This window comes from Juglans microcarpa x Juglans regia, chromosome 1S, assembly GCF_004785595.1.
Source record: "Juglans microcarpa x Juglans regia isolate MS1-56 chromosome 1S, Jm3101_v1.0, whole genome shotgun sequence".
Classification (NCBI taxonomy): Eukaryota; Viridiplantae; Streptophyta; class Magnoliopsida; order Fagales; family Juglandaceae; genus Juglans; species Juglans microcarpa x Juglans regia.
In genome coordinates, this window is record NC_054595.1 from 22,248,883 (window position 1) to 22,274,811 (window position 25,929).

General features: G+C 35.6%; 2 protein-coding genes and 1 long non-coding RNA gene across 5 annotated transcripts; 1 reads left to right on the forward strand and 2 right to left on the reverse strand.

The window, feature by feature from the left end:
* Positions 1 to 7,347, reverse strand: LOC121246261 (putative E3 ubiquitin-protein ligase XBAT35). Its single transcript, XM_041144369.1, has 10 exons — positions 7,092 to 7,347; positions 6,871 to 6,985; positions 6,053 to 6,133; positions 5,847 to 5,935; positions 5,640 to 5,731; positions 5,312 to 5,393; positions 2,963 to 3,065; positions 2,812 to 2,862; positions 2,457 to 2,542; positions 1 to 827 (listed from the first exon to the last, which is right to left on the reverse strand). The coding sequence occupies exons 1-10, from the start codon at positions 7,191 to 7,193 to the stop codon at positions 153 to 155; spliced, it is 1,476 nt and encodes a 491-aa protein (XP_041000303.1). The 5' UTR covers positions 7,194 to 7,347; the 3' UTR covers positions 1 to 152.
* Positions 7,348 to 8,003: 656 nt separating this feature from the next.
* LOC121246257 (PH, RCC1 and FYVE domains-containing protein 1-like) lies at positions 8,004 to 17,584 on the reverse strand. Of its 3 annotated transcripts, none has more exons than XM_041144365.1 (9): positions 17,075 to 17,584; positions 15,684 to 15,770; positions 15,187 to 15,276; positions 14,961 to 15,047; positions 14,766 to 14,870; positions 10,645 to 12,687; positions 10,367 to 10,513; positions 8,987 to 9,453; positions 8,004 to 8,571 (listed from the first exon to the last, which is right to left on the reverse strand). In XM_041144365.1, the coding sequence occupies exons 1-9, from the start codon at positions 17,120 to 17,122 to the stop codon at positions 8,337 to 8,339; spliced, it is 3,309 nt and encodes a 1,102-aa protein (XP_041000299.1). In that variant the 5' UTR covers positions 17,123 to 17,584; the 3' UTR covers positions 8,004 to 8,336. The 3 variants fall into 3 exon arrangements, with proteins under 3 accessions (XP_041000299.1, XP_041000298.1, XP_041000300.1); XM_041144364.1 differs by having other exon boundaries at positions 10,645 to 12,714; XM_041144366.1 differs by lacking the exons at positions 14,961 to 15,047; positions 15,187 to 15,276 and having other exon boundaries at positions 10,645 to 12,714.
* A 2,378-nt stretch (positions 17,585 to 19,962) lies between these two features.
* On the forward strand, positions 19,963 to 24,447 carry LOC121245797. The gene is made up of 3 exons (XR_005937000.1): positions 19,963 to 20,203; positions 23,822 to 24,235; positions 24,321 to 24,447. It is a non-coding gene; the product is annotated as an uncharacterized LOC121245797 (long non-coding RNA).
* The last annotated feature ends 1,482 nt before the right edge of the window (positions 24,448 to 25,929 follow it).

Below are 25,929 nucleotides of genomic sequence, written 5' to 3' on the forward strand. Positions count from 1 at the left end.
TATATAAAAAACCCTCAGGTGGAGTCCCTAATTATTTAGGAAGTAAGGAACTTTCCTTTCATACAGTATAGAAACACATGAACAAAATTATTTAAGGTGTGTCCAAAGCCCACACGGACCATTTAGAGCTTCTCCACATTCTGGTTCAATAGTCAAACAGCATAGAGCTTTATAACCTGGTCAATCAAGGCACGACAAACAGGGCAACCCCACTTCTTGGCTTTGATCTCGTTCAAACAAGACATGCATCCAACCATGTGGCCACAGGGAATGCATGCCCCCTCAATTGGAGCATCCAAACATATCACACATGATGAAGAACCTCCATCATCATTCTTTTCACCTACTCTAGCAGGTACATTCTTAAAATTTGGGGATGGCATTTCCACAGAAGTAGAATCAATTGATGGGTAACGAATAGGGCCATCACCCATAGTCTCATCAGCATTTGGTGGAGTTGATGGGCTTGAACCTGGGGTGCGAATTGTTTGAGTTGCAGTAATGCCGTCGTGGTTCTGGGTTTGCTGACTTGAATTGCCTTCAGGGCTAGTAGTTTCACGCACTGGCCACTCAGAACTAGTTAGATTTGGAGCAGGTGCTTTTGCTACATGCAAGCCGCTATGATTTGTGTCCACAAAGTTATTCCAATGAATGGATGAGCTTGCTTCTGAGCTTTGGTTGGCATCAAGAAGCGATGGTCTCTCCTGCATAGCTGACTGAATTGAGGCATTGACAGCCATTATCATTTCCACATCTTCAGCGGCTGGTGGTGCAGTGGCCTGAACAACTGGGGTCTGATTATTATGCAAAACTGCAGGATGCATTACCTGAAATGTTCCAAACATTTATTCATTAAAAGGGAAAAAACCCCAAGCGTTCAAGTATCCTTATAGCTATCTATCAAACACGAGTCTCCATACAGTTACCAAGGCAAATTTCACATATCTTGAGCAGAAATATGCTGAGTAATATGTTGAAGTTCTCATCCAGGTGAAAATTATTAAATTAGTCAGCTACTGCCCTTTATACTGATTCAGAAATTAAAAATCTGTGACTAGAGGGAATAAAAAAGTTAAAAACAGTGTAGTACTTTGAGAGGCTCGTTAGCAAGCTAGGATATGTATATCAGCAACCAATCTGCTAGTACAGCTGCCACATGACCATATTTCTAAATCTTAATTCATTTAATAAATATATGTGCAAAGGTGTGAACACACACACACACACACACACATGTAAACACCAAATGTTACACCATTTTAGCCAAATTATGTGTGGAGGAATAAACAACTAAACAAGTCCAGCCAAGCTGAACTTTGAGCTGTCTGACCGTGTAATGATTATCAGTTATTTATAACCTGCATGGGCCAGAGAGCCAAATAATTGAAGTAGTGGGAACATGTCAACTCAGTAACTTCTATCGATAAGAAATTTCCAAAGAAAATTATACAAGGAAATTGGTGAGGCTTCATGGGCACGGAATCATGAAAGGCCAATTAAAAAGAAGTAAGCCATTTCTAGGCTGAAATTGAATTCAAACCAGGGAAAGCATTAACTTAAGGCAGATGATAAAGAAGTAATGTCCTATTATCCATTGAAAGGCCTCACTTAAAAAAAAGAGAAAAATGAAAGATCAATTATGCGAGGGAAACAAAATAATAGCGAGTTTTTTTCTCCATAGACTTAATCTTCAAATCCAAACCTGCGCTTGGGTGTGTATTGGCGTATCTTTTTTTTTTTTTTTTGGCACCAGGTGTCCAGAAACAGCATCCCGGCTAATCCCAGGGTGCACAGACTCCTCAGCAACGAGTTAGCGTATCTTATCTTCACTGTAAAATGTTCACAATTAAAGGTATAATTGCCCCTGGACATTGCAGTTTTCCTTATCAGCTACGCCGCCACCGCAGCGCATGATTTTTACAGGCCAAGAAGGCACTTTAAGTATAATATGCCAAATCATTGCCGCTGAACCCAATAGTGAAGCTAGCACAAAGGACACTTAGGTTAAGTCTATTTTATATTGGGTCATGTTAGTCATGTCACATGCCATATAGGCCACAATACTAATTGTATGTACTAATTGTCACGCAGAACATCACACAAAGTAATATATAGTGTATGACCTCATTAAGGAATACTTCCATCACTTACCACAACATCCAGCGCCTTACACCTGCTTATGGTTATAATGTTTCAGGTTATTTCTAGGATTATTATCTAGGGAAACTTACCCAGAGGAAAAGCATCAATCTTTTAGACTTTGGAAAGGTGCTTCCACATTTACACTAATGTAAGCAAATTACTTGGAAGAAATTTGCTTTTGATGAAAGCAGGTGGTAAATATTTTCTTTTCCAACAAAATTGTCTCATAATTGTGTAAGTGTCATGCATGAGTTCTGCTTTTGCTCTGCACATCAAATGGAGAAATAACACCATAAGAAAAGTGTGCAAGGTACCTGTGAAATTCCTTTGCATGCATCACAAAACCACTGAAGTTGCTGCTTGTCACTTTCACTCACAGGTGCAAGCTTAAGGTGTGTTTCTGAAAATGAAGCATGCTAATTGAACTGCTAATTCTCAAGCATAACATCAAGAGAAATAGAAAAGAAGATTCAATTTTACCCTGGCTAGGCAAGATTACTAAGGATACATAATCTTTCCCAGCTTCTACTACACTTTAAACAGAGGATACATAATCTCTTATGCTGTTGCTTCTAGAATTCTCTTACCGGTAATATTCTTAGAGCAACTAATTATTAAGCTTTGAGGTTTCAGGATAGGTTCAAATAATTTAACAATCAGTATACTTACGCTTATGTGTTTGAAATCTCCGCCTCCGCCTGCGCCTCCTGCCTCTTGAGACTATGCATGAACATGAAATTAAAGTAAGATCTAAACAGTAGGGAATGTGTGACATCAAATCAAAGATCCCTGAAGCAAAATTTCATCAATGAGAAATTACTGGTAGCTGTATCATGTATTATCACTGAAGGATCAGACTGGTGAAGATTGTGTTCTTCCAAATTGGCTTTCCATAATGCAATAATTGTAAATGGCCGTGCATCCTGCTCACTCATTAGAAACACCACATAAGACGACCATAAAAATCCAGCGATCCATTAGTAAACAAAAGAGGCAAAACACGATAATGTGAGACACATAAAATTTGCAACTATCAGTGCAAACAGGTATTAGGCCTATCACTTCAGAACAGTAAAAGTTAAATGGTTAAATCCAGAAATTTTACAATAAAACCATGAAGGCTAATATATTAGAAATTTTACAATAAAACCGTGAAGGCTATTATATTAGCAAGACTCAAATTAGGTATACTTAAATTGATTGATGGTACACAATAAAAAGTGAAAAATAAGAAGCAGGAGCAATAGTGCTTCATAAATTTCTGGGAACTTGCCCATCATTATAAGGGCATCTTGGATGGGTTTGATCATCGGCCCCAGTGTTGGCACCTCTTACCAGTAAAGGGAACTGATAAGTGGCGATCTATTACCTATATAGAATGCTGAAGCAATGCCTTCACAACAGAATGAGCTATGTCATCAACCATTTTTCATAAATTTTATTAATTATTCCTTTTTTTTTTTATCAGAAACCTTCTGTTTCCCAACTTTTCCCCTCTTCTTGCTGGAAAAAGCCTTTCCTCTCATGTGATAAACTCTTCGGTTTCTAAGCCTTTCTTATTAGAAAAAACCTGTCCTCTACTCTTCAGATAATTGAAAGAAAACCCTTCAGTTTCTGGCTTGTGCATTGCGCAGATTTACGACTAGTTGATATAATACCAGACTAACTACAACATGGATAGAAACGGAAGTGGCAGAACAAAGGCAGAATTGTGGACCAGAGTTGGATGTATATGAGATCCAGGAGGAAAAGCCACAGCGTGGGAGTAACATAAGAGTGAGATACCTTGCGGTTAGGAAAGAAATACCCATAAAATGCAAACATTCTGCAATTTATCAGTTTGAAGTCAAAGACCGGGAGGTAAGAGCACATTGGAGAGAAATGTTAGCACTAGAGATCATCTTACAAGAATAATTGAACAGCTTCATTTTTCCACAATTCTAATTCCAGGAAATGGGAGAGCAAAAAAGAACCCAAATAATTTAATAATGTTTATCTTTTAGAACCATTATATTGAGCTTGAAAATTAAGTTTCATTCCTTAAACAAAGCCGGAACTGAAAAGAAACTTTTGATTTGTGATGAGGAAATAGAAGACTAAACGTGAAAAATTCAGATGCATGAATCCTGAACACACCTAACGGGGTAAATAGGTATTTTAATAAATGTAGGGCACAATTTGCAACCCAACAAATCAAAATATTTAAACAAGGAATGCAAAAATTTTGTTCACGAATTGAAAACTTTTGAAGAACTCTTCAAAAGGAAAACCACTCTAGATATTCAGCCACCACCTATAAATCCACCATAAAAGTAATGACTACAATAAACTTTAGATAATTGCAAAGCCTTTGCTGACTCTAAACCTGACTAGCAATTCTCACAAGTGACCTAGTTGATTTCTGCATCAGGGGCAGCTCCAGAGGTATTTTCTATAACAAACAAACTTGTTAGACCTGGTAGAACTTCAACAACAGCACCAATGAGCTCACCGACTCTCAAAGAAAACAATGATTAAAGATGAATAGGGTAACGGTTTGTGTATAGGGAGAGAACTATTTGGCTTTACTGCTCAATTCCCATAGTGTTTTTTTTCGTAAAAAAAAAAAAAATGGGGTTTTGGAAATAATGCCCAAGACCTTAGAAAATCATGCATCATTAACCATTCAGAGGTAGGGCTCAAATTAGAGTCAAACTGGGAATTGGAAACCTTGTTTAAATCAAACTCGGGCATGCGCGTGACATCTCACGGGCATTCTAGCGAGTTAGTTCACTTGACCGAGACATCTGACAATTTTTTAGTGAGCAAGTTTGCTGGATCGCTACACATGTCTAGCGAGAAGAAAAATGTAATTCTTGCTTGACCGAACATCTCACGAGTCTAGTGAACTCATTTTGACTTGAACTTTTGTTTCCAATTTCGAATCAAACTATTTTCAAAGCAATTACAACTAAATTCGACTAATTGTTTTCATTAGAATATGCCAATGCTATAATTTTACATTAACAAGATGAACTTACAAAAGACAAAGATGAAGTGTTAAAAGTTTTGAAGCATTGAGTCGATCTAGAGCTTAAGAAATTATCTACAACAATTCCTATAACAAAGCCTAAACCAATCATATATGAATAAAATTCCTTGGCAGAATGATTAATAAAATTTATTATACCTGCAAACTAAGATATATGGAAAGCTCCAACTTGAAAGGCTTTGTAGGATTACGTGAACCACAGGGTAGAACAACAGCCCAACTGAAAGAAATACAATAATAACAGGCATATAGGTGTTGAGTTGGTGAGAACAATTTCCTATAGATTACCCGAAGAAAAAGAGGTAAGAGTAAAAATTGCATCAATCCAAGCCTAGCCATCTAATGATACTACTAAGTATTAAGACGACTTGTCGCAATAGTAAACAGGGTCAGGAGAGGGGGACATTCGAGATAAATGCGTAAAGAAAAACAAGAAAAAACAACCAAAATTTTCCATGAAACCCACACTTTTCGGGAGAGTAATTGAGGTGGCAATACTTCAAGAAAACCTGGCCCATAAAGCTCCCGCAGCCAACCAGAGAATAAGCAAATATGGTCCTAAGATCAACAGAAAAGTACATGCTTAGAGATTAGAAGAAGGAAAGGAAAATTCTTGCCAACATTGAATTTCATACAATACTAGAATGAAATTACAGCACAATTTTAAGTTGACCTCAATAGTGCGGACTACATTACTGTGCCCCTTGGCTCTAGCAACATCAAGAGGAGTTTGATAATCATCATTCATTAACAGCGCATTTGCTGAAATTTTTAGAGAAATGATCTTTTACTGTAGCGTATCGAATATGGAAGGAAACATCATATTTCTCAGTCTAAAGTAATATTAGATAGTGGATACAATTTCACAGTATAACTCACCCCCATGCAAAAGTAATAACTTCACAGTATTTTCAAGGCCTCTTTCAGCTGCATGATGTAAAGGAGTCCCAGCATGACGACCTACAGCACATTAAGAAATGACGGATGAAGTGAATTCATAATGAATCTGGTGCATTTGCGCGCGCAACCACAAACATGCATACATCTATATGTATATAAATATCTATAATTAAGAAAAGCAAGCACGGGTTATTAAGCACTAAAGATGTCTTTTTTTCTCCCCACATAAATTAAGGTTAAAAGTAAGAAAACTAGAACTTTTCAACCAATTTGTCTTGCATGGTAGCAACAACAGTAAAATAACAAAAAAGGAACATATGAGATAAACAAACTAAGCATAGTTTGTATATAAAGTAGGAAATGACGGATGAAGTGAACTGATAATGAATCTGGTGCATTTGCGCGCGCACCCACACACATGCATACATCTATAGTATATAAATATCTATAATTAAGAAAAGCAAGCACATGTTATTAACTCCTAAAGATGTCCTTTTTCTCCCCACATAAATTAAGGTTAAAAGTAGGAAACTAGCACTTTTCAACCAATTTGTCTTGCATGGTAGCAACAACAGTAAAATAACAAAAAAAGAACACATGAGATAAACAAACTAGGCATAGTTCTCTCATACGGTTAGAACCCAAAATACCATTTCTTTCAAGCTTCATTAAGCATCGCTTTCTTCGTTTATCAAATGTAGCCAACATAAATAAAACCAAAAGAATAAAATAAAATTCCATTATTTCAACGAAGAAAGCGCGTATACATCACAAAAAGAAAAAAAAAATAAAGATACCGGGCCGATACGCATTGACATTGGCACCGAGCTCTATCAAAGTTTTTGCAACATTATGAAGCTCCGGATTCAAACATGCGGCAATCAAAGGGTTTTTTCCATTCCAGTCAATCCACTGAACCGAAGACCACAACAATCAGTACCGGTTACAGATATTTTCCAAAATTACCACCAATAACGATGAAAACTATGATCGAATTGTTTTGTTTTCGAGGAAGTACCTCGAGGCCTGCACCTTCTCTGTAAAGGGCTTTGATGCTCTCAGCGTTGCCATAACTGACTTGCTGGTAGAGTAGCTCATCCTTGGATTGCTTTTGTCCCATTGTTAAAACAACAGCGTGAAATCACAGTTTTTGAAGGAAAATTAAATAGATTTTCCAGGAAAGTAAACGGATCCTGAAGTACAGAGATTATTACACCGAGAACTAACAGGATTTCTACAGAGCAAAATGTTTTTTTTTTTTTTTTCAATTCAAACATTTTTAAAAATTTTTAAATATTTATTTTAAAAAAAACTCATTAAAAACACTACTTTAAAATAATAATAATAATAATAATCGGATGGGAATGTAGTTGAAATAATGGATTTTGGACACATCAGAGATCGGTGGGTAGTTAGCTGGTGTTATTGAGTGGTTCGTTTCATGGGGCCTATGCCCAATTGCCCACCGATACAATTAGTTGAGGTCCATCTCTAGTCTCGACTCTTTCTGGCCTTTCACTTCTCTAATTAATTAATTAATTAATTAATGCATGTCTTTTCGATATTGGTGTTGTCACCTACTTTTTAATATTTCATAATTATTTCATTGCTTATCATTTAGGTATTATTTGTGAATTTTACTATATTTCAGTCATTAATGGCCTTTTCATTTCGTATCTAACAGTTTTTTTTTTTTTTTTTGAAGTGTGAGACATTTTTCATATGACGTGGATGTGGAATAGTGATTATTCTAAATAGTTTTTTTTTTTAAATAATAATAATAATAATAAAGGAATAAAACAAATGTGGAACATGCCTCCTGCATTCAAGAGGTCAGGGATGCAATTAAACGATACTGGCATTACAATAAGAAGATAGTCTTTGGAATCCAGAAATACCAGATTCAAATGTGGAAGATAGCTGCATCTACCAACACCTCAGGGGATTTGCTGTTCAATGATGCACACAATACACATACTTCAGTCTTGGATAAAACAACACGAACAGGATTTACAATGGCATTGTGAAAATCCTAGGAAGTTCATCTACTGTACAACCTTAATGGTAAACACTGGTTATCAAAATTAGTATATTGGGGGATAAATTAAAGAATAAAATGAATGAAAGAATTACAGTTAAGCTATACCATTCTTCTCAAATAAAGTCTTCCTAATTTGTTCTGAGCATGGATATGTTTAAACCCTGTGGATACTTAATGCTGCTAATCCAAGGCAGTTCACCACATATATGGCAGGAGCTGAAACTAAGTTTCGGAAGATGCTGATGCCTCATTATTTTCATCAGCAGGTGCTGAAGTGCTGGATGATGCTTCATCAGCAGGTGCCTGAGTGCTGGATGATCCTTCATCAGCAGGTGCTTGAGTGCTGGATGATCCCATCAAAGCAGGGCTTGCTGTTGGTGGACTGTATCTCCTAAGTACTCTATCTTTGTTTTTACTCCACCATTCCTCCGCCTGGTGTTCGTCAAATCTTCTTTTACTGCAAAAAGGTTTGAAGTCATTAATATGCATCGCATTAACTTCAGCAATTTGCCCTTTCGTTTTTTCAAATGTTGGAAACACAGGCTCAGACAAATACGAGCAATACCTTGCCGAACGGAGCTATGTCTGGATTGATCATATATCCAACTCTATGCTCAAACAAAAGCCCAATACATGACAACCATGTCCACGTGACAGGAAAAAAAAATGTTCAATATAATTTGTAGTTTTGGATGTCTAGCTTACATGGTAGAGACATGCAAACGCAGAGGGTCTAGATGCAAATGAAACATTTGAGAACCACAAATGCATAAATATATACAAGCACGAATGTAGGCATGCGGGCAAACACTCACACACTCCATGTAAAAGTAAATTATTATCATTATTTTTTTTGGATGAAGTATTTATACCTGAATCTCACTCGGTGGAAAATCTTTGCACCATTTTGACGTAGAATGACAGTAACATAGACACCGGGTTCAAATTGTTCAATAACTTCTTTTTCTCCGTTCCTCATTGTTGAAAGTTCAGATCTTGAGCTAGTATTTGAGCTTTGGTGAGATAGAGCACCGATTGTATTAGAAGTCGATGATCTGTTATTCTCCTGGAGAGTATTTCTCCCACCCACAGACAAGTCCATAACTCTTGCAATATCTATGCTGTCTTGCATTCTTTTTTCTTGTATTTTAGAAGACTCATTGACTGAGGATGTTTTATGAGATGCATATTGTTGGTCTGACTCTAAGCTTATGGGCAGGGAGGAAGATATATCAGATGTTGCAGTTGTGGTTAGAAAAGCTTCAACTTGAGAATGAATTGTTTTAAATGTTTCATCGTCAGAAACATATGGAGGCACCCTCTCTATCACTTCGTTTAGCTGAAATCATGAAGTGCAGCATGAGCAGAATGATTTAGTAATAAGTAAATCAATATGGGAGGGAAAATGCAATTATCATCTCATCCATAGTTTTCTGTCACCAATAATGATTCATGCCAGTCAGATTTTACAAATGAACCATGAACAATAACCTGGCCAACTTGCTTACCGCGTATGCAATACCTGTATTTGATAGATTTTAGATATAATATATATACATTTGGGCCAGAGCATTTGATAGTGTTGAACTGCTAGTTTAGACTATATTACTATTGATTGTTTTCTGGAATTTCATGTTGCAAGATTGTATAAATATCAATCGGTATGTGTTGCGAACACTTCCATTTTTAACGTCTCTGTTCCATAGGGGGAGGGAGCTAATAAGAACACCAATTGTGTATATTATTAAGATATTAAGACTACAAAGTTTGGATCTGATTGTATTGAATAATTGTGTGCATCTATAACTTTTCCTTCCTCTCCTGTTTTTTTTTTTTTTTTCTTTTTCCCTTTCCTTTATATACTCCCTGCCTTGTGCTTCACCCCTTTTGGTGCCCTTCAATAATTTTTACTCATTTGTAGCTAGTCAGCAAAACAGATAAGCTAAAAAGAAAAACTTTGAAGATTTTTTATTAAATATATTTATCAACAAAGAAAAGGATTTCCATATTCACATGTGTCAGAGAACATTGAACCTTTTTAATGATTTTTTCAATAGTAGAATTTTCCAGCTGTTGTTAACTACAAAGTGGAAAAGGCAGACAAATCCATGTTTTACTAAATTTTCCAATAATATGCAAACTTCCCATCATATAGGAAATCATGCTCATAACTTCTTTTTTTATTACAACTGGGCCACCCTGGAACATACCCATCAATCTGAATGAGAAATGGTATTCAGCAATTAAAATACCTGTTCTGCAATAGACTTGACAATTTCTCTTGCTACCCTACACTTGGAAGCTTCCTCTTTAGCTAATGATGCAGCTTGTTTAGCATTTCTGTGTAAATTCTTAAGTTCCACGTCTTGCGTGTCACACTTTTGCTTCAAATATTTAACCTGAAGTGAAGGAGATTATGAGACAGAATTGTGAAACTATATATGAGGGACAACCTCGCAATTTATACCAATAAAGTAATAGAAGGATGCAAAGAAGAATGTTATAATTGCAAAAGGAACATAATTTGTACTTGGTTTTGCAACTTTGACACTTCTTGATTCAGGAATTCGTTTGTCTTCCTGAGACCATCAATAAGACTCCTAGAAAATGTCGGGGTGGGAGAGCGTGGAGGGCTCGGTTTCCTCAAGTATGGTGAAGCAGGTCTTGAGTTAATAGTGGGATTAGATGATGATGGCATTACAGGCTTTAGAGCATTTTGAAGAGCAACAATCGAACTTGGAAATGCAATATCTTTCAGTTGTAAGAGTGATGGAGCTTGAGAAGCCCGGCCTATAGAAGGAGAATCAGATCTACTCCCAGGCTTTTCTGACTTGATCTCAAGATATTTGACAGGTTCTGAAGTGGGAGATAGCAAAATCCTTGAAGACCTCACCTCTCCCCTATCTAATTTTTCCCTGGAATCTGTAGAACGGTGAGGGGTTGTAATTTTTCTACTCACGTTAGATGTGTTACCAGTCTCAGCAGTTTTAAGTTTTGCATAGCAAGCATCGCATACACGATGGGGTTTGCCAGGAGTTGGAGCCAATGCTGCTCTCAATGCTTTTCTGGAACTACAAGCATGGCAATGCACCAGTCCACAATTATAGCAGTTGTGCCTCTTTCTAGTAAAACCAAATGCCTGCCGACAACCAGAACAGACTGATTGGTCTGCTCCAGATACCCATTTATGGATGCATATACTTGAAGTAAAATTTGAGCCACAATATATATTCTTTACATGCCTATCTTTTAAGGCTTCTACTAGTGTTGGATATTTGCGGTCTTCCTTGTCCCCATGTCCCAATCTTCCATTGGCACCTTTACCCCAAGTGTATACTTCACTTCTAGATGTCAGTACAGCAACGTGATATGCCCCACAAGCTATTTCTTCAACAAATTCACCAACTAGTTTATCTTGTACCAAGCAAGGTACCTTTCCATCAGAGCATGGATTGCCTAGCTGACCATATACAGTGGCACCCATTGTAAACACGTGGCCTGATGTAGTGAGGGCAACCGTCAGTGTGTGTCCACATGCAAGCTGGTGGAAGTTATAGTCAATAAGTGAAGAGACACAGGTGGGGACAAGATAAGCTTCCTTGCTTCCATGGCCCAAACGATGTTTGTCACCATCACCCCAGGTGAACAACTTTTTAGATGAAACATTTGAACCAGACTGGCCCACGACCTCTACAATGGCTGCAGTATGCCATACTCCACATGCAACCTTAGTAGTCTTTAGTCCACTCAATGATTGGACCTCCTTTGGATATGAAACACTCTTGCGATCTCCATGTCCCAAAACACCATATGTACCATCACCAAATGTGAACAATTTTCCATTGGAAGTTGTCAATGCTGAATGCCATGTGCCACATGCAACAGATAAAACCTGAAGTCCTTCTAACGGGCCAGTAACCCTTTTAGGTATCCAATGGCTAACATCTGTGCCATGACCAAGAAGTCCGGCATTATGGGTACCATCACCCCAAGTAAATAAATCACCAGATGTAGATACAGCACATGTATGATACTCTCCGCATGCAACATAATCTACATTAGTAACTGCTAGGAACTCAACAAGACGAGGATGACTAAAGTCTTTATCAATCCCATGACCAAGCCTTCCTCCAGATTCCTCCCCCCAGGTAAAAACCTCGCCTTGCCTTGTTACGAGGGCAACATGTCGCACACCACAAGCAATCTGGTGAACATCAAGAACAACATTAGACTCCAAGGACTTAGGAGTCAGCACATCAGTTTTTGAAGGAATTGGGCTCACATAGCCATCAGGTAAAATCCCATCGCACAATACCTCTCCCCATACATAAATATCACCCAACAATTCTATGTCATCTGGTCCAGATCCTCCACTAGAACAACTAGGAGTGCTGGAAACACTAAAGCGGACACCATCTCCAGAACTTGTTCTTAGTTGCATATTTGGATGTACTGAAACCACATCTGAGCTTGGTGAATTCAATGGAGATTCACAGGAATTCCACTCAAGAGATGCCCTGCTTCGAGCAATATTTGAAGTGAAGTCTAGCGTTGCAGCAGAAGGACGACCATCCTGAATAAAGTCACCATTTTTATTGAGCTAAAATAGAAACAAAAAAACTAAATTAGATGTTCTGACAAAATGTCTATATACGAAACAAATGTTCAAAATAGTTGAGCCAAAAATGTGTTGTATACATTCCTCACATTCATGTCAAGATTGTTGCATAAAATGCATTTATTATGCAAAATAAATCATCAAACAAAATTAATATGTCAATCAGTATATAATAGTAGATGTTTTTTCTTTAATACCTTATTTCAGTGGGCTTTGGCTATTATCTTTAATGGAACTAGTGAACATGATTTTCTTGTTTCTTTTTCTAGTTCTTGACTTGTAATTAGGTTCAGTATTCATATACTTCTTGTGTACTTCGCTTTGCCTTGTTACTTGTCTCAATAAAAATTTTCTTATTCATTTAAAAAAAAAGAAAAAGTATATAATATCAGTTGAGTTGGCCTGGAGTACTAGATTAAAGACAATTTCAAAATTTATTTAATTTATTTTTCTTACATAAAATTGCATTGACCTCCGTTGAGGTTTCATGACACTATACTGCATTTCTTACTTATTTCAAATTAAACACCAAAACTCCAATGAATAGGAAAACATTATACATCAATCATCCTCGAACCATTAAAAATCAAGCCTTTCAACTTGTTTTCATGGTTTACACATAAAAGAGCAACGAGGAAGACTTTTTTTCTGCAATTATTGTAATTGCCCATTTATTTCAAATTTATATCCTAATTGCAAAAAAGATGTTCTCCCTCAGGGGAAGCAAAAATGCTTAAGAAAACTCAAATCTAATTTTATTAAAAAAAAAAAATAATAATTCAAAACTTCAAAACTAAATGAGGAGCATTGTGTTTGTAAGAGAACAATGTAGCAAGCCCTCTTAAATAATCTAGACCCTCAATGGTCAGTGTAATGGTTGCTAAGAATAAATTAGTTGCCATTGAACTCGTAAAGGTAACAGTAGTATTTGTTGCTTAAGTGAATTTCTATTTATTTCCATATCATCAATAGATTCAGTTAGTTTATTTAATGGTTGTAATTTCACAAAACCTCAAGAAAGGTCAATGCAATGTTCCTTTTTTGGGGGGTTGGGGGGAGGAGGAATCACAGATCTAGAGTATACAATCTAGGATTTGGTTTCGAGTGTCATCAACTTGCCTCACAAAATTCAGTTTCTTGTCTACCGGAACATTGAAGTCAAGTAACAAAACATACTAATTCTTGAAGATTACCAACTAGATTGCTTGATGCAGGGTGCATGTCCATCAGGAGCATAAAAGGGTTAGAGGACAAGAATGGCTTGAAAGTGGAAGAAATCGCACAGTCAACATAAGACTTTGCTCAACCTTAGCCTGATGTTCTGTTGAACGAGAACCAACCAGATAGCTCACTCAAGACCTCACTCAAGTCTCAGTTGAGCGAACATGGCTGCATTAATTTTATTCTGATAGAGTTGTAATTTCAGTTAAGAGTTTTAATGAGTATTTCAGATATTTAGGACTTTTTTTTTTTTATAGGTAAATGATTTTATTAATAAGAATAGGTATAGCCCAAGTACATAAGGGGTATACAAGAGGTAACACCTAGTTAGGAGAAAGATACTTAGGACTTCTATGGACAAGATAATTTCTATTAAGATTTTGACATTATATAGATTAGCCTTAATCTAGGGTTTGACTAGGACTAATTTTAGAATTCTATTTTATTTTGAAGTCTTCAATTGTGAGCCTATAAAAAGGTAAGAATATGGTCATTTCAAAGGTTGTTGATTATTATTGTTATTGTTGTTGTTGTTGTTATTTGATATTTATGATTATACTCTAGAGAGAGTTGTTCACTATGCATCTTAGAATGAGTGCTTTAAAAAACATTAATACTCCAGTTATGCTCTTCTTTGACAAGCTCATAAAGAAACACATCACTATTAAGTGCAAGGCATGAATATTTCCATATTAATAGATTGCAAAAGTAGAAACATTACGTCCACAAGGTAAAGAAAATCATACAGAGTGCATATTGAAGGAAAAAAAAATTACTGCTCATATATGGAACTCTGTTGAATGGGAACTCACATCTGGAATATCACTTCTAGTCCGTCTACAATGCTGTTGTCCAGCAGAAATTAATGCCTTAAGGCCTGCAAACCATACCTCTGCCTCAGCTTTGTCTTTGCAAATCTATAAATATGAAAAGTCAGGGATCTGCATTAAAACTTTTCATCAAACTGAAATAAAACACATCAAAATAAATAATTGATTGTTACTAACCAGATCCAGTGATCGTTCACCGTTATTATATAGAAGTGAAAATGACAAGTAATCCTTCTCAGGGCGCAAATATCGTCTAAAAACAGCCTGTAAAAAGTTGCACATAGAAGTTAGTTCATCCCAGCTTTGGGAAACAAAATTCTCCACGAATTATTTCTAAAGAAATGATTTGGAGAATTATGACTGTATATGATCACTTAATGTGAAATATAACTCTTTAACTCACAGTTCTCTGTCCAGGAATAATCCGTGAAACGGAAGATAATGTCAGACTCCTTTCTTCTCCATGTGAGTACCAGATAAGTGTTGCTTCATCCTGTTAATACAACTAAATTTGAAGTCATTCATACACAGTGCACTGGAGAGATACATCATGACTATCCATAGTACTGGAGAAATGAAGCTGATGAACAGAGAACATATGCACACGTCTCAGTATAACTATCCAAGAAACCTACTGTTGTTCTGCATATATACAGCATCTGACAAACAGAATACTTTACATATACTTGCAGTTAGCATAAATTATATTTAAGTCATCGTCAAGCAAACATCTTGCTCCAATACATAATATACCCTCAGCCCCCCTTTAAAAGGGTCGTCTATCCGATAACAATCTTATCATTTTTGCTTTTATTTTTCATCTGAAGGTAGCTTATAGCATGGGATATCTGTCCAGAATGAAGAATTTTAAAAACATCCACAAGCATTGAAAATACTCACCGTTGAAATTCGGAAGGGACAGAACTTAGGCTTCCCTTTCCGGCTATACTTTATTAACTGAGTGCCTTTTTTCAAAGCAATGAGCGCCTTCAAAAGAGGTGAAAGAAATTAAAATACAAAAATAGTTAAAAGACTGAGACATCCAATGCTTTATTAAAAGTGACTTCCAGAAATCACTTGTTTTGACAGCTCTAGATCAGTGAAACAGTATGCTGTAATCCAAATTAGTAGTGGGACATCAAATACACACAAAATATTCCTAAGGGATACAGTCATTGATCACATACGTAGGACCCTCTATTAATAATTTCTTTTGTCTTGGTAAGTAAAAGAAATAAAAACATCAGTACAATAATTATTTCAGAAGTATTTTTATTGTTGATCTTTGCTAATCCATTACAGAAGTAGGAGATGTTGTCATTTCCAAATGGTAGTTCTCCCAAATTATTTTTCCATTGCATTTATGTGTGGGCTGTTAACCTTTTTGGTCTAATTATAAATCCAAAAAGGTTTTCGTACTTCCATTTTTCATCTCTGGTTCCATAGTCACAGCAATAATTACTTTATCCCCATTAATTGTAATTCTTAGCTGCATCATAGTAAATGTTGCATTACAATTAGGAAAGTAAAATTTCACTGTACATATCTTTGGCCTACATATACAATCCTTATATCTTGGTTCCTGTACTTCCTTTAACCATAAAATATTCACCGTAGATGAGTTAAATTCAGAGAAATTCTATACGTTGTAATGACTTTTAAGAAAAAATGCATCTGCATACTCTATGCAGACTTAAATTTGAGTAATCTTCACAACTTAAGCATGAAGATCTAAGAGGTATTTGCGAAAATATATTCCAAAACTCAATCCTTGCTGGAAAAATTTACTTTGCAGCCAGGGTTTCATTCAACCTGCCTTGATTGCCTGAGGAAACAAACTGTCCAATATTTTCATATCCTCTTACCTTCTGCGTTTTCGTTTTCAATATCCTTTTGTTTTGGCTTGTGCGTATTAAACAAGTATCATCTAGAAATTTGATCCTGGGTGTGTCGTGCTATTCATTTAAAATCCCTTTGACCACATATATATACAAGCCCAACATACACCGTCAAAATCTTCAGTTATGAGCATAATTTGATGCTAATAGAAACTACGACATGAAAGACATTCGATCCAGAGTACTATTTTCCCAATCACTAATTGACATCCCTACAACAAAAACACCTAAAAACTAAAACAACAACTTATGAAACTCATTAATGTTTCACAACACCTTTGTTACTTCATACAATAAATTAGGGAAGAGAACCACTCCCTCAAATTTCTCTAAACCAAACAGAAGACTTGAGAAAAAGATACAAATGATAAGGGTGAGCGAAGGAAAACTGACTTGCTCAATGTCTCGCTCATGTTTCCCATGGCTAGCAGGATCTGCCATTCCATCTGAAAAGACCGTTAGGAAGGCGACGAGGACGAAGCTCAAGCGATAACTGCATCAGGCGATAATGCGGCGGCGACTTGCGTGCCCCAGTCTTCATAGATGCATATGCTTTCTTCTCTTCCTTTGCCTCTCATCAAAATTACCCACACCCTCAAAATCAGATTGCCAAATGAGGAACAAATGGAAAAAAGAAACCACCAGTAGAGATTCAAATCTCAAAGATCACTGACTGATTCAAACGGAGTATCTTGTCGATCCGTCAAAAAATGGATGACCAATGCATGGTTTTATCAGGATATAGGTGTATGATCTCCAAGAGATTGAGCGGTTTGGGTCGTGCAAAAGGAACATGAACCCAATGCAATCGGGGGAGAGAGGGAGGGAGAGAGAGAAAGAAAAGGCGAAATGAGAGGGAAGTAAGCGGTCAGATTGATGAAGCCATGATGGCGGTTTGCAGCTCAAAAGAAACTGGGTCGAGACATTGGCGCACTTCTTTATCTGCTGCCACGTCACCAACTCATCAATTTTCCTCTCTTCTTAAAAGAAATAATGTAAAATATGTGCATATATTAAGCGAAAAAAGTTCTCCTACCAAAATTCTTATCTTATTTTCTCATATTTCTTTTTCCAACATCATTTAAATATAAATATTTTTAAATTAAAAATTATAATTTTTTTAAACTTTTAAATAAAAAATAATTAAATATTTTTAAATCTCTAAATAAAAATAATATTTTAATTTTATAATAATTTTTTATTCAATTTTTTCTCTTTCTTCCTCAAAATTTCATAAAATATTAACTCAAACTATCTTACTATTAAATACAAACTATTTTACTGTTATTCACAAAATTCTCTTCTCATTTTACTCTCCAAACTTATCCTAAGTATGGATAATGTTATATATATTGAAAATCTATAATTTACTTTATTTTATTAGGGTTTTTTTTTTTCAATTCGAAATTCAAAATTTTCATCATTGTAATAGTTGACACGCCAACATATATATATGATTATGTGTATAAAATTGTAGGTCCAGATAATATTATACTAATAATAGATTAAAAATAAAATTAGTTAATTCTTTAATGTGTCCATGAACTCATTTGGAATTAGTTATTATTATTTTTTATTTTATACTTGTTTAGTTTGTAAAAAACCAAATGATCATTTGATATCAAGAAGATGAAGAAGCTAGGAGGAGATGATGTCGAGGAGGGGATACTTGGTCTCAAGAATAGGAATTTTTTTTTTTTTTTTCCCTCAGCGAATAGGAAGTCGCTTATATTTTGTTAAAAAATATAAATAATATATCATTCTTGGAAAACTATTTTTTTCAAGATTTTTTAGAAAAGGCAAAGATTTATTTGCAGATCTTTTACAATTATTTTACAATTAATCAATACAAACATGTTACTTTATTATAAATAAATTTCAATTTTACAAAACTAATCTTCATCTAATATAAAGTCGTAAAATAACTATAAGCTGATATTTTCCTTTTAAAAAATTATTATTTAAATGTTTGGTACCAATAATGTATTATTTATTATTTTGAGAGAAACAAAGTTGGAGTATACTCTTACTAATTTTTTTTTTTTTTAGTTACAAAAAGTTCTAGTTATACTTTAAGCAGTCTTTGCCTTTGGTAGTTTGCCAGGTTTGGATTCAGAGATAATGAGATGAAATGAGTTGAGATAGTTTGTAAATAATAGTAAAATTTGTGAGTTGAAATTTGTAAATAATAATAAGATGATCTCAACTCATCTCCCAATCCAAACCGACTCTAAATTCAAATGTGACTCGAACCTTTTTAGATTGTTATATCCATTAAAAATAATTTATCTTAAATTATTATTTAGAGCAAAAAGATGATGAATGACTTGAGAAGAGAACAAGAGAGCATGATAAACTACTAGTTTAACTTCTATAAAATGCTTATATGGGTGTTTAACTTCGTTGTTTTTGCCGATAAAATAAGATGAGATGAGATGAGTTGAGACAAAAGTTAAAAGTTAGATAAAATTTTGTTAGTATATATATTTTTAATATTATTTTTTTTTTTTGAGATTTGAAAATTTTAAATTTTGAATTTTTGTATGGAAATTTAAGAGAGTTGTAATGATTAGATGAGATGAAAAGTTTTGTGAAAGTGAATGAAACCTAAATTTGGAGAATTACATTATATGTTTATTACTTCTCTAATCGTCTTCTTTTTTATTTTTTTATCTTTTTGATAAATGTATCACATCTTATATAATAAGATGAAAAATGAATATGAGTGTAGTGTATAACATTACTATTCCTTATAGTACTTGTTGGCTCTTTTCCAGTGTGCAGCCACTGTGGCACGATGGTGAGAGGCTTGCCTTGTTGCAATTCAAGAAAAGCAAGGTTAGGTTTGGATAGTGAGTTGAGATGAGATGAGTTGAGATGAAATTTAAAAGTTGAATAAAATATTAGTAGAATATTATTTTTTAATATTATTATTGTTTTCGAATTTGAAAAAGTTGAATTGTTTATTGTATTTTATATGGAAATTTGTAAAAATTGTAATGAAGAGATGAGATGAGATGGGTTGAGAGTGTTTCTCAATCCAAACTTAGCCCTTGGATATAGATTTGAGATCATCTCATCTTATCTCAACTTTGCTTGTACGGAGAACTCATCTCTTATCCAAACGCTTGATGAAGAGGGACTTGAGACAATTTCATGTGTTTTCAAATAAAACAAAAAGGCCACTCAAGTGACTGTTGGATTGAGAACACTTTTCAAAAGCCTAGTGCTTTTCAGAAAGCTTCACGGGCTGAGTAATGAGAAATTCACTACCCCTCACCCACTCTTATCATCTACGCATAGAAAGTCTTCAGGGTAGACCCCACCTTGTGCCTTCAAATCCACCACATCGTTGCCTCTATCAATCCGTTGCATGCTGATTCTGCAGCCGAACGAGGAGCATTTGAAGCACCCCTGCAATTGCCGTACAGACCATTCAACATCATGGTTGGAAGGCAGTAGCTCTTGCAAATGCATTGACACCTACAACTCCATAACCCAAGTCCCTTGAACGCGTGCTTAGTAAATCCCTTCGACCCAGCTCTTCCAAGACTGCCCCCATTTCCATACACTTACCTTAGCTTGTCTAGCCAGAGATGCCCCTGCCCCCTGACCCAAAGTCTACTCAGTAGCCAATAGGATTTTGAGATTTTCGGAATCTCAAAACAGTGTAGAAATTGGAGTGTTATACGCCACATTTCATTACAAATTCATGCATGCCGACACAAATGAAACTCACCATTCCAACTTATTGCGAACACCGCACCTCAATTTGGAGATCTAGCCATAAACTCCGACGGGATCATTCTATCACCACCACGGCTCCAAGGACACGGTCCTTCCAAATATGTGAATTTAATTTCGATAAAATTTTTATTAACTTACGCAATACACGAATATGTTGGATGTCTAAGCTTTGATGTTACATAATGAAATTGTTGATATGTTGTGATGTCTATGGTTTGATGTTGCATAAGGAAATTGTTGAAAATGTTTTCTTGTCTAATTAATTCACATAAATGTTTTTTAGGAAAGTACAAAGATGTGAATATCCTTGTTGTTTTTGTTGAGATTTTTAGAATATGGATAGAGAACATTTCTCTTATTAGAGTCTACCTCTAAAATGTACATTCATAATTTCAAATTAGAGAGCTCACAGTCTTGTAAATGAGCTAGAAATAAGAATATTGATTAGAGAGCCCTTAAAACTATAGAAAGACATAGTTCGAGTATAAAGGGGGGTATACCACAAATACACCTAATGACAGAAAGAAAAGAGTAAATAATTGGGTTGATAAAAGATTTGTCTTCCTGCACATACTCAAAAATCATAAAAGAGTAAACGTCTTGCTTCTTATCTACAAAAGATTTGTCTTCTTGCATATACTCAGAAACATAGAGGATTTCCATCACACACTTGAAAACAAATAATTGAGTTGGTTCGGCCCTAACCACAGCGAATCACTTTTATTACAACCAACATAAATCTTTAGCAAATAAACCTTTAGGAAAAACAAAATGTAAATGCTTTTAAATCAACTTCAATCCAAACATCTTTTAAACACCCAAAAAAAATCTCTCCAAAATACAAATTCATCTAATCATTTGCCTAAGTTTTGGTTAAAGAAAAAACACAAAAACAAAAAAAACATATCTCACAAAGATTTTTATCTATACAACTTTTCAAGTCTAAATTCCCACTTTCACATACACCAATGTAAACTACATTACAAAAATTTTTATTCATAAAATTTCTCTACTCGCTTTCATAAAACCCAAAACCAATCTCAAAATATTTTCAGGAATGCTAATAAATTACAAAAATTTTCATTTGGAAAGAAGATATAATTTTCATCTCTCGGGTAATGAGAAAGGTTACCAGGTTGCGTTTGGTTTGTCAGACTCTGGGCAGATAGGAGGCTCACTTTGTGATCTTTTCTCATAGCACTCATTAGAAATAGGCTTCTTAAATGTAGCTACACCTACTTCATTTAACGTATCCTTGTTGATCGAAACTAGTTCCCAGCACATTGCTTTTGTTAGATCCTTCATCACTGCAAAAATTTCCAACAAAATGGACAAGTTAGATTCCATCAATTAATTAAAGCTATGTCGGGGATTCAGAAATAATCTACCACTCCATATTTCAACATCTTTAGAAGTCTTCCGATAAACTGGAGTAGGAAACCAAACAAAGAAACCACCAGGATGCAACACACGATTTAACTCCAAAAGAAGTTACATGCGTATTGTAATTAAGTTAACTTACAAAGGACTATATCAAGTGGATCCCCCCATAGAATATCAAAGCAGGTGGTTTCAAGACCCCAAAACATAAAAGTATAATTAAACAAGATTTCAAGTTTAGAGTGTGAAAAAACACAAAAACACCATTAACAAATATCCCAAACTTGAGTTGAGCTCATTTGATCACCACTATCAAATTAAAACATTGGAATACCTTCTATGTGCCATGGAACTCTACATCATGCACAATGGACAATATCAAAAACACGGCCAGGAAATGGAAGTTTCTTTGTGCCCATCACAGCGGACATAGCAGGAATTCCCCTTTCAAGTGCAAATTGCACTTGGGCTTCATGCTCATCCTTTGGAGCAAATGACATAGTGAGTACATCTCTATCAAAGAGATAGCCTCCAAAACTAGCAACTCCACATCCAACATTCAATATCACACGGGAGCGTTTCCCCCAAGCAACATCAGGCACAGACTGCATAAAGCATGATAATTAAAGCATGAAAAATACACCTATATGCAAGAAGACAAATCTTTTGTAGATAAGAAATCACAAAAATTGAAGCTAGAGAAACAGAGTGGCTACCATCCACTCATAGAGTGTATTGAACAAGAACAACCATTAGGTAATCTATTATTCGCAGAGTCTTGGAAACTCTAATTATTCATTTCCCTACATATGCACCACATAAAAAAAACACCGGATCATCTTCCACAAGGTCATTCCACATAACATATGAAGTATAAAATGTGTTAAGACTCATGTATTAGTTTTTGGTGTGGACTAGCTTCAGTAACAAATTGACAATTGCAAATTATGCCTAACTAAGTCCCGAAAGGATTTCAGCGAAACCTTCATTATGTTTACCCCCTCAGATTATTGGGAAAAGTGTCATTGCTTAGTAGGCAACAACTCCTCTCACATAGAGCATTTGATTAGTAGGCAGCTTTCTAGTCCAGTTTTTTATTCCTTATTGTTTTTATATGTACTTTTGAATTAGTTTATATTAAGCTTAATACACTTTGGTCTTTTATGTTCTAATAGCATTACTACTTACGCTCTTATCCATCACTGTGTGCATTGCAACATGTATGAACTATTTTCACTCTACACCCATTACTTGTATTAGTTCTTTATAATACATTTTCTGATTTTGGTACTACTTGCTATATTGTTTTACATTTATGAACTTTTTTTTTTTGGCATGCATACTTGAATGTGGCTTTTTTTTTTTTTTTTGTACTTGAATGTGGCTGCTTTCATGAATAAAGTTACGTCTAGTGAAATAGAGTAGATGTAATGTGACTGGTCTTATAAAATGTTGCGTGAAAACTTTTTTTTTTCATTAGAATGTATGACTGTCGACTTGATTTTACCAGTTCTGGATACCCTCTCTATTTGTTAAACCAAATGACTTTCTATTTATAGTCAAGTGCAGCACCCAAGTCAAAATTTATTGTGATGAATTAGAGAATTTTATTTGATTTGGCAATGCTATATATAAATCCCAGAGCCTATTGAGTCATAGTTCAAGTTGTTTTATGCATTACTTAAAAGCTACCAAAATATGATGGTCCTAATTAGTCAGCTTCCTGTCAAGTTTATCCTATTTATTCATAATCTTTTTTCATGGGCCATGTACTTGGTTGTCAGTTTGAGTTTAATTTACTCAATACTGTTTTTTTCTTATTTTAGTTTGATTGAGGAAGATGCATGTAATTAATGTGATGCACGTAATTAGTGCAATGCTTTAGTACCCAACTTATTATGATGTAGGATACAATATTGAGGTTAATGCATTGCTTTAGTACTCAACTTATTATGATGTTTAATACATTGTTATAAGTAATATTTATGTTTTTCATGTTTAACCTATCAAAAGAACTGTTCTACTTGACATGAGGTTATAATTTTGCATATTTTACGAACAATTACTTGCATTGCCGTATTATCAATTTCTTGGCTATACATGGATGATCTGGAAAACACGAGTCATGATCATGAAATTTGGAGCGATGGCATGGAGGAGGTATTCATTGACATGCTTTACTAGGACGTCATTCACTGTAGATTAAGGACTGGCAATATCATGAGTAGAGAGCATACTACTTATGCTAAGCGGCTCACCGCTGTTTGTGTGAGGGTGTTTGACGCGAGCAAGATTCGGGACAAAATCCAGAGGTTGAAGGCCCAACAACGTCTGTTTTCCAATCTAATGAGCCAAACTGGGATGAGTTAGGATCTCGACACAAAGACGATAGTGGGGAGCGATGAGGCCTAGGAAAATGCCATCAGGGTAAGGTAATTAACTTGTGCCCTTATTATCAAATTTTTCTTGTGTCAACTTTATTATTGACATGTGTGTATTATGAAAATTTTAGGTCAAAAATAAATGGGGGAGGTTTTGGACATTTGGCCTACCAAAGTATGAGGAGTTGTGCACCATATTCGGTGTTTCAGTTACATACAGGACCTTGCAACACACCTGCCCTCAGATAGTGATGAGGAGTGGCGGCTTGATTCGAAGATGCGAGCTCGGTGTGCTCTCGCATTGGGCAGTCGATAGGGATCGCGCATTGAGGTTGATGACATTGATGTTTTGATGGGGATGGGGTCACACTCACGCTGTGTAGATGCACATTCATCACGTAGGCATAAAGAGAAAATGAGCCCACTCGATCAAGAAATCTCTATGTGCCTGGATGAGGTTAAATGCATGCAGATCGCGCGACGTAAGCGGTATGAGGATGGGGAAGCTATGGGTTCAGTGAAGCGCGCAGTAAAGGATCACAACCTAGTGAGGGCAGCGATGGAGGTTACAATCCGATTAGTCATTGTATGATATTGCTCAGCGAGATTTCCCCGAGACTGAAGGGCCCACAATGGTATCATGCAATAAAGGAGTTATGTGACCTTGATATGCGGTAATGCTTCTTGTCATTGGATCCCGTCGGGAGGGAACTTTGGGCTCGGAATTGTTGATAAGCATGCATAATAATTGCCGTATCATCTATTTATTTCCACTCCTTCTACTTGTATTTTCGTGACTGCTACTTTATTTCCGTGTTTATTACTTTATCTCCGTGACTGCTACTTTATTTGTTTCATGAGATGATTATGTATTGGTTTGATAAGTTTATATTATTGGTAATTGTGTTGTGTTAAGCTTTTTCCATGATCACTGGAATGTGGTATTAAGTGCGATATTTATGACTAATATTTTTTCTTACCAAGTATATGTTGGATGGTTGATGAGAATTTAAAAATAAAAGAGTAATGTTTTTTTGTATTAAAATATAATGTTATCAATATATGAAATTCTAATTCCTAACTATTTTGGTCGGACATCATAGTAGAACGTGGTAGAATATGGATGATGCGAATTGGTCGGCGGGAACCTCCTTGATGGACGTGAACCTCGATGTGTACGACATCTTCCCTGATGGGGGTGCGACTGATAGTAGTGATGAATTTGCAGAAGACACGGTTGGGATCATGGACCTTGTTGGGAATCTCGGTCGTCGACAGAGACAAAATCTTAGACAGCCACAACATAATTTCAGCCTACGGGGACATCAATATATTCTTAAAGTTTTGAATGGAAATCCGAAAAATTGTCGCGAGTTATTCCGAATGGAGTTTGATGCCTTCCGTGCATTATGTTCTTTGTAACGGAACAATGGGTTTTTGAGGGATTCTAGAAAATGGGTGACCATCGAGGAACAAATGGGCATATTCAATTCGATAGTGGCGCTTGGAGAAGAACAACGCATTGTGGCTTAGCGGTTTCAACATTCAACAGAAACGATTAACCGGCATATAAAGAAAGTTAACACACACATCCGAAGTGCACACAACAATCACAGCCAACCCGAGAAATTATCATTGATTTGAGGTAAGTACTTTATCGTACATAATAAATTATAATGAGGATTATGCAGTAGTTTTGTTTAAATTATTTATTTGAAGGTACGCAAGCATAATTAGATG

Excerpts from the sequence above, each read along its gene's own strand:
- LOC121246261 (XM_041144369.1), bottom strand. The coding sequence starts at position 7,193 with ATGGGACAAAAGCAATCCAAGGATGAGCTACTCTACCAGCAAGTCAGT. Across the intron at positions 2,543-2,811 it reads GAGATTTCAAACACATAAGC|AAACACACCTTAAGCTTGCA; the intron begins GTAAGTATACTG and ends CTTCATTTTCAG. Across the intron at positions 828-2,456 it reads CATGCAAAGGAATTTCACAG|GTAATGCATCCTGCAGTTTT; the intron begins GTACCTTGCACA and ends GGAACATTTCAG.
- LOC121246257 (XM_041144364.1), bottom strand. The coding sequence starts at position 17,122 with ATGGCAGATCCTGCTAGCCATGGGAAACATGAGCGAGACATTGAGCAA. Across the intron at positions 15,048-15,186 it reads TTATTCCTGGACAGAGAACT|GCTGTTTTTAGACGATATTT; the intron begins GTGAGTTAAAGA and ends AACTTTTTACAG. Across the intron at positions 10,514-10,644 it reads TGTCAAAGTTGCAAAACCAA|GTTAAATATTTGAAGCAAAA; the intron begins GTACAAATTATG and ends CCTTCACTTCAG.